The sequence below is a fragment of the Carassius auratus genome, chromosome 2 (genome assembly GCF_003368295.1).
Source record: "Carassius auratus strain Wakin chromosome 2, ASM336829v1, whole genome shotgun sequence".
Taxonomy (NCBI): Eukaryota; Metazoa; Chordata; class Actinopteri; order Cypriniformes; family Cyprinidae; genus Carassius; species Carassius auratus.
In genome coordinates, this window is record NC_039244.1 from 20,675,636 (window position 1) to 20,689,424 (window position 13,789).

Below are 13,789 nucleotides of genomic sequence, written 5' to 3' on the forward strand. Positions count from 1 at the left end.
ATATTATAATTTTTAAAGGCATATTCTACATAGGCACATATTTAAAGGTACAGGTTGTAGGACCTGCCACGAGAGGGCGCACTACCAAAACAATAGCAATTGCGTGGTTTGATTACGCTAAGAAGGAGCGTGGAATGATGGGATTTGTTGTCTTCTACCCAACTGCTGACGGCCATCAATCAGATGGAAAGATAATTCATGGTTTTAACGGATGAGGTAAAGGTTTATAAACATTGTGTTTGATGTCATAATTTTCAAACGCAAGTTCAACGATTTGCACGAGTAGGTTACATACAAAGTCAATGAAAAGACGCGATCAGAAAATGCAACACCGATATTGATCCTCGCTCTTCCTCTTGTCCCAAACTCTTCTTGGGTCGTTTGGTTGGCCCGTACGTTTACGGGAGCTGTCCTTGTTGACAGAACCAACGGCAGACAGTAAACAGTAATTACGTTCCATAAATAAGTAACACAATCCACCATAAAACGTGCAAGAAAAAATAAATAAGGAACTGCTTGAAGCAAGCTAGTCGTTTGCTGGACGCAAAGGGTAACTAACGTCATTGACAGGTGACTGCACTGCCCCATGTCACTGTTTAGAATGGGAATTTTCTCATGATTTACAAGTAGTTGAACACATTAGAGATTGTTAGTAATCAGCTGGACAAAACATATAACACTAGCCTAGTGGTTTTTGGATATTTTACTGCAAATATCTTACAAATTGTACCTTGCGCAAAGAAAAATAGGTATTGGAAACTGGACCAAAGATAGAATTCATTATGTAAATCCATTATGTAAATGTACTGTCATTTGTGACAGTATGCCAGTAATGTGCAGATTGTTTTATTATATTGGGTTGGAAGCCATGGAAGCAGTTGAGGCCATGCTAATTAAATAGGTCTTTTTATGTATTTCAGCTTAGAAAAAAAAAAGATTGGGGGGCAGAATTTACAAATACTGTATGGTCCTGTTTTATGTTTTTAGCTGCTGAAATCACATTTGTGTAACCAGACTTTTAAATGAAAAACCTAAAGACCTTGTGAAAATTTCCCCATATGACAACTCCCTGATTTATATTATTTTATCTTTTAAGTAGCTATAATCATAGGGAGTGTGATTTATTTTCGTTTTAATTAATTTGTTTTATTATAAAGGGTTTTCTAAAGTCTTTTACTTCCCCCTAGAGACAGACCTGTTCTTTAAACTGCTTTGAAGGTCAGCAGTGATGCAATGATTTTTTTTTTGTGTAATTGTGAATGCATCTTCTGGAAAGAAATCGCAAATAAGCTGATTGGCATGCAAACAAGTCTATTCAATTAGCATGAAATCTTAATAAAAGCACTTTGAAAATGCAGTATTGGAGCTGATGAGAGATGCAGGTCTGTAATTGAGCATGACCTACGAGGAAGTGCTGAAGAGGGTCTTGCCCTAATGATGCTGGAGGGCTTTTTTTTTTCTTCTGGCATCTGGGCAGCATCAATTACAGCATTATCATTTAAATAAATAAATCTAGAGAGAGCAACAGATCAACCTCTGTTTAATGCCTAATTACAAAGGCTCCTCCTCCAGAATACAGGCCCCAGTTAACTATGCAAATAAACCGGCTCCTAATGGCACTCCCACCTAACATTTAAAAATGCCTATGTATGGTAACATCTAAATTAACTGGTTTTACTCAAGTCAAAAATGTTATTTGCATCACTAATCAACCTATATGCATCACATCATACTAAGAAAATAAATGTTTATGGGTTAAATCGGGTAAAATAGCTCTCTATGGTAACACCTTCTCATCATTCAGAATAAAACAGACCATGCGATTTATTTATTTATTGTAGTTTTTTGAAGCCTCATATCTTTTATAAACACAATTTAATGTGTAATTATATTTTTGGGGCTCTTTTTTATTAAAACTACATGAAATCTACATTAAATGTGTGTGTGTGTGTGTCTAGATCTTTCTAGATTTTAAAAATTATATACAATTTGAAAATTATTTAATATAATACTTTTCTAAATAATTAAAAAACTACAAATTATCTTTTTATACATTAAACTACCTGTCACCTTAGTGTTATAAAGTTGCTTTCCTCTTGCTTTTGCCTCTATTTTTAATTTGTTTTTTTTATTAAGCAGTGATTTCAATATTTATATCTCTGATAAAACATGTAAGATATGTTGTCTGTTTATCTCACAGGGCATAAGTAGAAACTTGCTGGATGTGTATGGGTCATACACTCTCCCTGATCTCTGTCATTGCTGTTACACCCAACCTCCACCAGCCCCCTCCTCCCACCTGTAATTGGATGCAACAGTGCTTTCGCTCAGAAAGGGTGTCATTATTCTACTAGGTGCCTGGGACCACATTCACTTAAAATGAGCTTGGGAGATGGGGATGATAGTAGCTAGTGTCTGCTACGTTGAGTTCAGCCTAACAGGAGTTTCAGAGTGTTAGTGGACTGGTAATGATGTGTTTGTGTGTGTGTGGGGGGGGGGGTGCAAGGGTATGAATATCTGAAGTTAAAAGTGGTAGACTCCTTGATGAACAGATGCATCCCTTGAAATCAAAAAACCAAACATAGCTGATTGTGTGCGATCGATTCCATCTAGTTACACGTCCTCATAAAGCATCAGCACGTTTTTGCCTATAATCATGACTGATTCTGATTACAGAGCTGTGCAGTTCACACACTTTTAGGAATATACTACTGATTTTCAATGGTAATTCACTAGTTGTTTTTACATCACTTTATTAGTTTCTGAGTAGACAGCACATTTTGGTCTCATAAAATGCATTAGAATTGTGTGTTTATTGTGGAATTTTAGAATTTATGTTTTTTTTTTTCAGTTTTAATAGAGGCATAAATTGACCAGTTCCATACAGTTATGAGGATAAGAATGATTCACTTACAAATCATTTGTTTAAAGTGAATGTCAAATAGCTGAATCAGGACAGTACCAAATTAAAAATGAGATTTGTATGATGATTTTTACAATTTAGTACTGCTCTGATGCAACTATTTGACATATTTTCATACATTTTAAACAAAAGATTTGTAAATTAATCATTCTTTTGAGTGAATTGGTTGATCAGTTCCTAAAACTAAATTTAATGAGTCATTCACAAATAGAACCATTCGATTTCTTAAACTCACTGAGTTAATGATTCACCGCCCATGGTATTTTGTACTGTGGAATATATTTAAATATCTGTTTTGCCAGGACAGTGCTATGACACACACACACACACACACGTTTGTTTTTGTGAAAAGTGGGGACATCCCATAGGCGTAATGGTTTTTATACTTGTACAAACTGTATATTCTATGGCCCTACACCAACCCTACACCTAACCCTAACCCTAACAGGAAACTTTGTGCATTTTTACTTAAAAAAAACTCATTATGTATGATTTATAAGCGTTTTGAAAAATGGGGACATGGGTAATGTCCTCATAAGTCACCCTCTCCTTGTAATACCTGTGTCATACCCATTCTTTCTTTCTTTCTTTCTTTCTTTTTCTAGAATAAAGCTAAATAGACTCTGCCAAGGGTGGTTTACGAGAATGCATTATTTGTGTGTGTGTGTGTGTGTGTGTTTTAGATGTTTTGTGCAGAACAGTGTATTACAGTGTGTATGTGTGTCCACAGAAAATCTGGAGAGAGATAAAATGTTTATGTGTCCTCCTTGAGCCAGCACAGCAGGTTATTTCTGCATGCATGGTGCATCCACTTATTCTATGAAGAACATCTATCATTTTATCCTGTGATTAATGGCTGGCCTGAGCCCGGCTGCTACTAACACAAATGCACTGAGAGGGAAATGACGGAGAGAAATACCACCAGCTGCATAACGCACACACACATGGACTCTCTTAGAGACCCCATTCTTGGACCACACTTTTCTGTAGACTTCAGAACTGTATCATTCATTCGAACCATGAAATTCTGCATATTTTAATCAGGTTTCCCAGACAGTGAAAACTCTGCCATCGAATTAAAAATAGAGAGATGTAGTTTAGGCATCATTAGAAATGCTTAACCATTGGTCTCCATCACGTGAAGCTAGTTTCTCAGGTTCTGTTACCTGCTCACAGCCCCATCAGTGAAAAAAACAACAACATGTGAGTGGTCCCGCTGCTCTTGGCCCCTGAGAGCGGCACAAGAGGCCCACCCATCTCCAGTTTAATTAAATATTTCCCTCCTGAGTCTGTGAGTTGATGCCATGAGCATTATAAATCAAGAAAAGGGCATCTGCTGATAGGCAAATGAAAACAGACTCGCTGAATAGACAGCACGGGATGAGCGCAGCAGATTAAAATAAACAAAGAGCGTGACGTAAATAGCTCTTCATCCTCTCTTTGTCTCAAGTCACTGCCGCTTATTTGTCGTATACACATATATGAGTTATGTTAATGAGATACTGGCAGTGTGTGTCTGTGTGTTTGTCTAAGGTATGTAGTTCACGTTTCCCTGTTATAACCCCCACCTCTCCTCAACCTCAGCTGGGGTTGTTATGATCTGGATTGCCCTCACCAGACATACACCAATGATATCTTTTGAACGCTTGCACACTCGTAACACAGTGCACAAGTGTGCACAAGTACATGCAAATAAGCACCCATTTGCATGTGTAGATCCACACATGTAAACTATCGCTGGTGTCATTTATCAAACCTTTATATATATATTTATGTATAAATATATATATATATGTATATATATATATATATATATATATATATATATATATACATACATTAACTTGATGTTGTACAATAACAACAAAAATAAATAATATAAATAAATTATAAAATCCAATAAAAAACAACACAAAAAAAATGATATAGACATATTAAAAACTATAAAAAAAATTACAAAAACACAACTTACAAAAACACAACTAACAAAAACGTTAAATGGACAATGGAAAATATACATCTATAACTTAAAACTATATATACAAAATGACTAATTAAAAATATTAATAAAAGAAAGAAAATCATATGTGTTTGCAATGGCATGAATGTGAGTAACTGATGTCTACTATGATCTTATTTTGGACACATGGTATATCCACATTGTGAATTTATTCCCATAATGCAGTTCAATGAGCTACGATTTTTTCTTTTCTTTTATGTCTTATTATGATTCGTAAGAAATAGTAAGAGTAATATGCTATTTCCAATTCAGTTATTGCTTAAAAATATACTTTATTCAGTATTGGAAAGCAGTGTTTAAAATGCTTAAATCTGACAAACAATGAATTATTTAAGCTAATGTGTGCTATGTATTCTTACTATCATATCACACTGATAACTCAGCATCATGCGTGCTTTTATCCAAAGCAACTTTTAGATGCTTTTATCCAAAGCAACTTACAGTGCATTTCTGATACACATATATATTTTTTTACCAGTATGTGTGTTCCCTGGGAATTGAACCCACAAGCTTTTGCACTGCCAACACAATGCTCTACCACTGAGCCACAGGAACACATGCTAGCATCAAAGTAGTGTTCCAAATAATTCATTCAAGAGGCTCTAAGATGGTTAGTGTGCTGCTTTAGAAGCCACCTAAGTAGGCAGGTCGCAGTGAGGCAGCGCACTAGGTTTTGGAACGGTGCTACTGTATCTGGCGTCATTTAGTGCAATACAGTCAATATACTGTATACTGCATTCCTAGCTCACAATGTGTTAGCTTACTTGTCTAACTCACTTAAACTCTCTTTCTCCCTTTCTCTCTTTCTCAGCCACGCACACACTCACACAGAAACATTCATGCCCCCCTCCTACTCGTCCAACACCCACAACACGCAACCGAGAGCAAGAAAGATATCTCACTGACACTAATAATGAGATCCTTTTCTCGAAGACTACCCCGACCAATCCAATTCAATATGGAAAGCACAAACACATTATGCACAACTGTCATGACGAGAATCTGGCTACTGTGCCCACACTGCGGATGTCAAAAATGAGGCACATTTCACAGAGCACTGAAACTACTTTGTGCAGCTTAGCATTATAACTTCAGGGTACATTTAGTTTTAATTCTTAATTTTCTTCATTACAGTGCTCCCAAGGCAGTGCATTGATAATTCTCAAACTTTCTAGTTGGGGGTTGTTCTAAATCGTTAACCTTAAGTGAACTTATGTGAATAACTCATCCTGAACTGCATAACATTAAGCACTCAAGTCTTAAAGGGATAGTTCATATTCTTTTATGTATCACAGAAGAAAGAAAGTAATGCAGGATTGGAGCGAATTGAAGGTGAGTAAATGTCAAGTTGTTTAATATTTGGTAAACTCAACTTTTAAGTGTAGCGATTTTGGGACTTTTGGAAACTTTATACTTATAAAGAAATGTAAGATTACATATGACAAATCTCCCTTTTACACTGATAGAATAACATTCTAAAGGTAACTACATCAGTGATGTCATTATGGCATTTGCATACTACGTTCATTGTGATTGGTCTTCTATTATTTGTATACAGTTTTTTGCAATATACGTTATTTTTTTAAGTAGCTACTGTATACAGAAATTTGTGATTATAATATTTATGATATCTTAATATCTTTATGCCTTTATGCTGTTAATAAAACAAATTATTGGAGTATGTTTTAAAAGAAAATACAATCTCAGTCTTTCTACTTTTAAAATTTCATGTTTAATCAATGTGTGGCATGCAGATTCTTTGAAATGATTTGTGAAATTTACTAGCAGTTTCTGAGGGAAAACTTCTACACTAAATTTAGCATTTACCAGATTAGAGCTGCATACTAGTATTTGCATACTCCATTTGACTGGTCATGCAATGATGCATATATTTACCTATTTGTAGATGCCTTTAAGTTCCATGCACATGGCCAGTTGGAATGGAAACTAGCGTTTACATGAGATTCTTTGATAACTTTTCACATCAGGAATATTACATACTACAAAAATACTTATATAAGGCACCCTGGAGTTTTAGCATTTAGCTCAATGAACACTTATGGGATTTAGCTGCTGATTACATTGCGAAGTATATGTCCTGCCCACCTCACTTCCATGTATCTTGTGGCAGGGATGTTTACAGGGGAAAGGGGGAAATCATGTTCCTGTTTATTGACTGCAACAGTGCATTACAGCAGACTCATAATGACGTATTCCCAAAAATGGTGTTAACATTGATCATTAGATTCATATTGAGTCATTTTTCCACTTTAACAGAGAGAAAGTATGTTTGTGCTGGGAGGAGAATTGTGTGGATTGGGTGATGAGACAGAAATTAAGTCTGTGTGTTTGTGTATTACCTTCTTTACTTATGAGTCTGAACAAATCCCTATGACACCTGGAGAAAGCTTTCCATTAGCATTCACATTCATCTCAATGGCATTTGCTCACTGGTGCATGACAGTCTTTGCTGTGCATTTAGTTCTGGACTCATTACTAAGCCAGTCACCTGAACTGTAAATGCCATGTGACTATATAGTCTAGAGCTTTTGATTGGCAGATGATGCCATAAAAATTCACACGGTCCCAAATCTTTCATTTGCAACTACCATGACCTGTGATGATTTGTACACTACCATTTAAAAGTTTGGTGTCAGTAAGTGTTTTTATTTTTATTTTATATTTTAATCATCATATAGGCATTCAATTATTCAAAAGTGACAATGACAAAATATTTCTGTCTAATAAATTCTGTTAAATTAACTTTCTGTTCAACAAAGAACCATGAATCTTTTTAGATATTAGTTCAAACAACTGTTTTCAACATTGATAAGAAGAATTGTTACTTGAGCAGTAAATCAGCATATTAAGAATGATTTCTGAAGTATAATGTTACACCCAAGGACTGAGATAATGGCTGCTGAAAATTCAGCGTTGCCATCACAGGAATCAATATATATTTTTTAAATATATTAAAACAGTTATTTTTCATTATAATAATGTTTTACAATATTCCTGTTTTTAATCAAATAAATGCAGCTTTGGTGAGCATAAGTGACTTTTGTAATGCTTGGGGTAAATACATATATTTGTGCTATTGGTCAGAATAGGCTACATGGCTTCTTCTGAAAGGCCATCGATGGAGAAAGATACATTTTCCAGCATCTACCAGTTCACCTGCCCATGCTAACCAGCCAAACTTAAACTTGGTACATTCAAGAAATGCTAAAGAGAATAAGATAGAAGAATGAGGAACATAGAATACTGTCAGGCATTTTTTAATCTCATTCCTAGTGACTTTGCCATGGTCATAAAATACTGAGCTTCTGAGGTTTGGTGCGTTTCCATGCAATGATGCCATTCACCACACTTGTTCACAGCGCAGCATTTTTCCACAGCCACTTCTGCACGATCTGCCTTTACTCCCCAGGCAATTCTTAAGCAGAGACCCTTTCTCAGCGGTCAACAGTCAATGTTGTGTCAGAAATGCAATTGCACCCCTGATTGCCATTTAACTGGGTGTGTCTGTTTATACTTTTCATTACATTGCATGATTAGGAACAGAACTCCATTTGACATCCCATTTCATGCTGAAATACATATCCTCACATCGGCGCTCATTTGAGCTTTTTTATATATAAAACATTCAAGGATAGAAAAGGATAACATTTAGATTTTTTAAATGTTGGATGTTTTGGTCTGATTGTTGTGTCACTGCTGCAGAGGTGGAGAATACAGGTATTTACTATTCTCAGAGTGTCTCGCCAAGTCGCTCTCTCCATCTCCCTCGCCCTCCATCTTTTGCGCTCTCTCTATCTTCACATTGCCCTCCATCTCTCTTTATATCTTTTCTTTTCTCTTTCTTTCACTCTCCATCTCTCTCCTTTGCCCTCTTTCTCTCTCTAGCTCTCTCTCATCGGGAGACGCCTGTGGAATATAGTCATCAACATGAATTTTTTTCCGCTCTCTGGAAGAGGCAAACCCTAACAAACATGTAGTCAGCTGCGCAGTGGCTCTGCCTTTCCCACAATCAAAAACAGCATGAAAACATCACCTCGGCTTCGGCATCCTGCTCTTAACTCTTAAAGAGACAATTAACAATCAGTCACGGCTCTGCTTATTTTCAGATGAAGCAAGTGACTCATTGGTAACAGGTAGATGAGATCTACATTATCCAACATGTCGCCTGGCTTACATATATTGGTATTTACAAGATTTTGCCAGAGCTATTGCCATAAACATGACTCAGCCAGGCCTCATGAACCACAGGAGGAGGCTGGAGAGTGTGGAGGAACATTGGGTAAACATCATTTGTGTAAACTGAGATGATATGATTAACTCTCCTAAATAGGCCTCCACTGGTGTCCTTGTTGACCTACAGTAGTATCATAATGCACCCTATACATGCTGTCAATCAGAGCCTGACAAATGCATTTCAAAACACACAAAGTCACTTTTTCAACTCAGATTGCTCTATTCTGAATAAGCGTTTAACACTTAGAATCAATTTATAAATAAAAATACACTTGTGTATAGGGGAGAAAATGGTTGATTTAAATTCATTCATTTTGCCAGTAAGATAATATCAAAATGAAGCCCATGCATCATTCATTGAATTAATTTGTTTATAATTTTTTATCCTGACATTGAATCAGTGTAATATTTTGACTCATAATTTATATAAGAAATTAGAAAAGAAAAAAAATATTTACATTTTTATGAATAAAAATAGTTGCTATGATGAAGTATTACATTTGTAATTCTAGACTGAACCAAATAGTGGGATAAAGCTTGGGAATGAGCTCTGTCTGGTAACGTTTAACAATCTAAACACAAGTGATCGGTTTTTGAGGGTTTAAATATCCAGTGCATTTGCTTGATGAGCACATTTTTTTCCTTTATTGATATATTTCCTTTTGAAACAGGAAGTTTGGGTGGGATACATTAAAGTTACAATGAAACAGAAGTAGCGGCAGATCTTTTCTTCCATATTGTGATATACATCCGAGTGTAACTGTAGGCTGGGGACTTCAATTCATCTATTGTTGATCGGATTCTGAGATGCACTAAACTCAAATATTGATGTGAGATTAGCTGTGTCTCATTTCAAAGGCTGCGCCAACATGAAGGTCACATTTATCTGTCATAAATCAACAAGGATTATAAAAGTAAAAATGACAGAAAAACTTCCATGAAATGATACAGCCTCAATCATAAATGGCTGAAAAATGTGGCATCCGGAGGGCGCAGACTTTGAAATGAGAATAGATAGAAGTGTTGTTTTCACCAGAAACTCACCAGAAAGTTCTAAAATTTTAACAACATGAGGCTAAAAACCCCCAAAAAACACAAGTTCTACAAACTGCATTTACAAACTAGATTTGAATTTTATGCAGAATTTAAAGGGCTTGTGTCTCCCTTTTATTTAAAGAGCCAACAGGCTTTAGTTGCATCACAACCACAAACTACGATTTATGGCATGACCAGTGTTTTGGGGTGAGGGAAATTTTAATTTAAGAAACCATTTAACTAGACATAAATCTGTATACTACAAGAATAAAAAAAAATCTACATTTTTATCTGTATTTTTTATAAAAATGAATGACTAAAACTCTAGATTTGATACCGCGTAGTCTTTAAAATTGTCACAGTGAATTTCAGAGAGAAAAAAAAGATAAATAAAAGAAAATAAAAAATTATGGAAAATTTTTCATAAATTTGCTCCTTCAAACATTACAAATAAAGAACCTTGAAAAACAAATCATATGCACACTTGTTTCAACATGAGATGGTACTCATAGATGGGACTCTGTCTTCTTTTGATAAATACATATATTTATTGCTGAATCATTTTTACAATTGCTTTTCAATTTTACTGAGAGTCTAAATATTAAGATCTATTAACACTGCTTTTCAGTTAAGTTTGTTACATGATTTACACAAGTCTAGACAGTACAACAATCCAACGACTAGAGCGTGCCTTCCCCTTTAAGGAGCCCCCCCTTTTCTCCGCAGCAGGGGGAGGGTGAGCATAATCCTGGAACAGCGATTGAAAAAAAAAATCCACCAGTAGACAGTTTCAAGTTCCCCCAGCAGAAGCTGTGCCTGATTTGTGGCCAATGCTGGAGATGTACGAAAAGGGAGGAAAACACTAAGCGGGTAGCTATGGAGATAGACCGTTTTCCTGGCCGCTTTCTTTGACAGGTGTTGAGTAGGTTAAAAGTCTTCAAACAGAGTCCACCATGTACGCCAAAGGGAAAGGAGCTGTCGTTCCATCCGATAGTCAAGCCAGAGAGAAGTAAGTGAATTTGTGCATTGTCACATACAGAGCAAAAACCTGCACGTTCTCTGATGCCTGCACTGCACTGCACGAGACGGCTATCGAACACTTTGCTAAGTAGTTATTGTTGCAGATTCTGTGCAGTGTTCATCTAGATGTGCTGCACATCTCTTTCGAGGTGTTTTTGTTAATGCATGCGGCTTGTGCTTGCTTTGGATCAACTTTGTCATTGCATTCAGGTAGTAGACGTTACATGAAGGATTGTACCAACCATGTAGATGCAGATGAAGACTTTGAGGAAGATTTGGATCAGTGCATGATGTTGATGCTCAGATGCTTCTTGTGCATGAGACATACAGATCCCAAGATCTCATCTTTGATGCACGTAATCATGTTAGAGCAGCTGTACAAACTAATGTAAAAAAAAAATTTGATTTGATAAGTGAGTTTGTGACAGTTGAAGATTTTAACGTTAAGTTTGTGGTTTAAAACACCCAGACTTGCGCGATACTGTTATTCATTGATCTTAGTTCCCCAAGTTGCTATGAATTCTCAATTTTGTGTGGATTTTTTAGGTTTGTTGTTTTAAATACATAAGCCTTTGTTTATGTTTTTTGCTAAATCAAGAGGAGTTGCAAGTTGCATAGTATGTTGCATAGTATGTGGACAGTGTAGTTTAAACAAGGTTTCCATAAGCACTGAAAACATCAGGTGACATTAAAAGTATGATTTTTCACACAGAGTCATAGAGATTTCTATAGGGATATTTAAGATCTGCCATGTTTAAGCAACCAGATATTGGTCTTAGGGAGTAAAACTTGCCAGAGGATGTTGAGGTCTTGTTGAAAACATGTACACTAATAAGTTTAATTGTTTAAATTATTCATTAAAAAGCTTGATGCCTCTGAATGGAAAGTTGTTCTTGAAATCACAATGAAATGATTTTTAAAACCCTTATCTGGCAATTATGAAGGACTAGAAAGGTCATGGGTCGAAAAATGCATGAACTCAATAAAAAATTTTTTAAAATCTCAACTAACGTAAATCTAATACCAAATGACAGCATATACTTGTGGAGTAAAACTTTGATTGGTTTGTAAGGCTGTCTAAAAGCTTCTTCTTTTTTATTTTGACTGTCTTAAACTGTAATTGCTGGTAAGTGTCCTTATAGCTAGTTTAAGACATTGCTGTTCTCATAATCTGTGTAATTTTTTTTTAATGGTTGCTTTGTTCTGATTGGCTGCACCTGTGATCAGCTTCAGTTGTTCTTTTGAAACCTCTGAATTCAGGATGTGTTGATAGTGACCACTCAAAATGATGAGGATCAGAGTCCCACAACACACTTTAAGGGGCTTAAATGGAAAGTACGAGATGCTCTGTTTTAGATAATAAGCTGAAATCACATCCACAGTTTTATAACGCTCATTTTCATTTGTGTTATACTGAATGTCCGATGACGTTTTTATGTCCAAAAATGGCTTGAAAGAATGATGCACCTTAGTAAGCGTAATTCCTGCTGATCTCAGATTTGTTATTCAGTTTGTATTCTCAATAGTCAGGAGTTTTTATATCTAATGTACATTTTTAATTACAACTTGTGGAAGGGCATTAAAGCACTATAAAAACTGATTTATGAAAAATGGATCCATTGGATGTACACCGTCTCTGGCCAAAAGAGCAGATGGATTCTCAGTTTGGCAGCTTTGATGCAAGGTTGCGGCACTTTGTTTTTTTTTTTGTGAAGAGAACTTTTTAGGAACTTGTCATTTTCACCCTTTTCCTTTGTCTTGTATGTCTGTGCAGGGTGAATAATTAATAGGAGGGATGAAAACATGATTTCCTAACGGTGCCTTTGTAGGACGGTTATGTGTGATTCATTCATGTTTAAAGATGGTTTTATCTGAGAGCCTCGGGCGAGATGTCAGGTGTGCTCAAGGCATACATTTGGCAGATTTCTTTGATGTGAGGACTCCGTGTGGGCTGTGTTGTGACGAGAGCGGAACGTGGGGACCTGTTTATCTCTGGCGATACATTTTAGACATTTTCCTTTGGAGCTGTCATGAACTGTCATCTTATTTGTCCTCGCCTTGGTTCATGTCTAATGAAAAATGTCACATCCCTGAGCGAACTCTTCTAAATGGAGGTTTCATCCAAAACATACTTATTTACCCCCATGTCCTTCAAACTGTTCTGTTGTTTATTACATGGAACACACAATAAATGAAACATTTAGAATAATTCCAATCCCTGTTCTGTCATACAGTGACATAATGACTAGTCTGTGAAGCTTCAAAAAGTTTGTAAATGCACCATAAAATTAGTCCATATATATATATAGTCCAGAGTTTATTATATTTAGATTTTTATTTTATGTTAAGTTTTTGAATTTTTTGTTCAAAACATTCAAGACATTGTGGTTGGTAAGATTGTTTTTGGAAAAGTCTCTTATGGTCAACAGCAAAAATACAAATGCATAGTACAGTAAAGATACATACTGTTATTCCATTGATTATTGTCAATGGTGTCAAGTATCAAGTGCTAATATTTTTGTGGAAACCATGTTACA

At 35.8% G+C, this 13,789-nt stretch overlaps 1 protein-coding gene across 1 annotated transcript in view; it reads left to right on the plus strand.

Annotated features, from left to right (window-relative positions):
• The first annotated feature begins 11,020 nt into the window (after positions 1–11,020).
• The window catches only part of LOC113120233 (single-stranded DNA-binding protein 3-like), a 45,518-nt gene continuing 42,749 nt past the window's right edge, over positions 11,021–13,789 (plus strand). Inside the window, exon 1 of the mRNA XM_026290161.1 lies at positions 11,021–11,241. Within this exon, the coding sequence (XP_026145946.1) occupies positions 11,186–11,241 (56 nt within the window). The 5' untranslated portion in view covers positions 11,021–11,185. The remainder of the gene's footprint in view (positions 11,242–13,789) is intronic.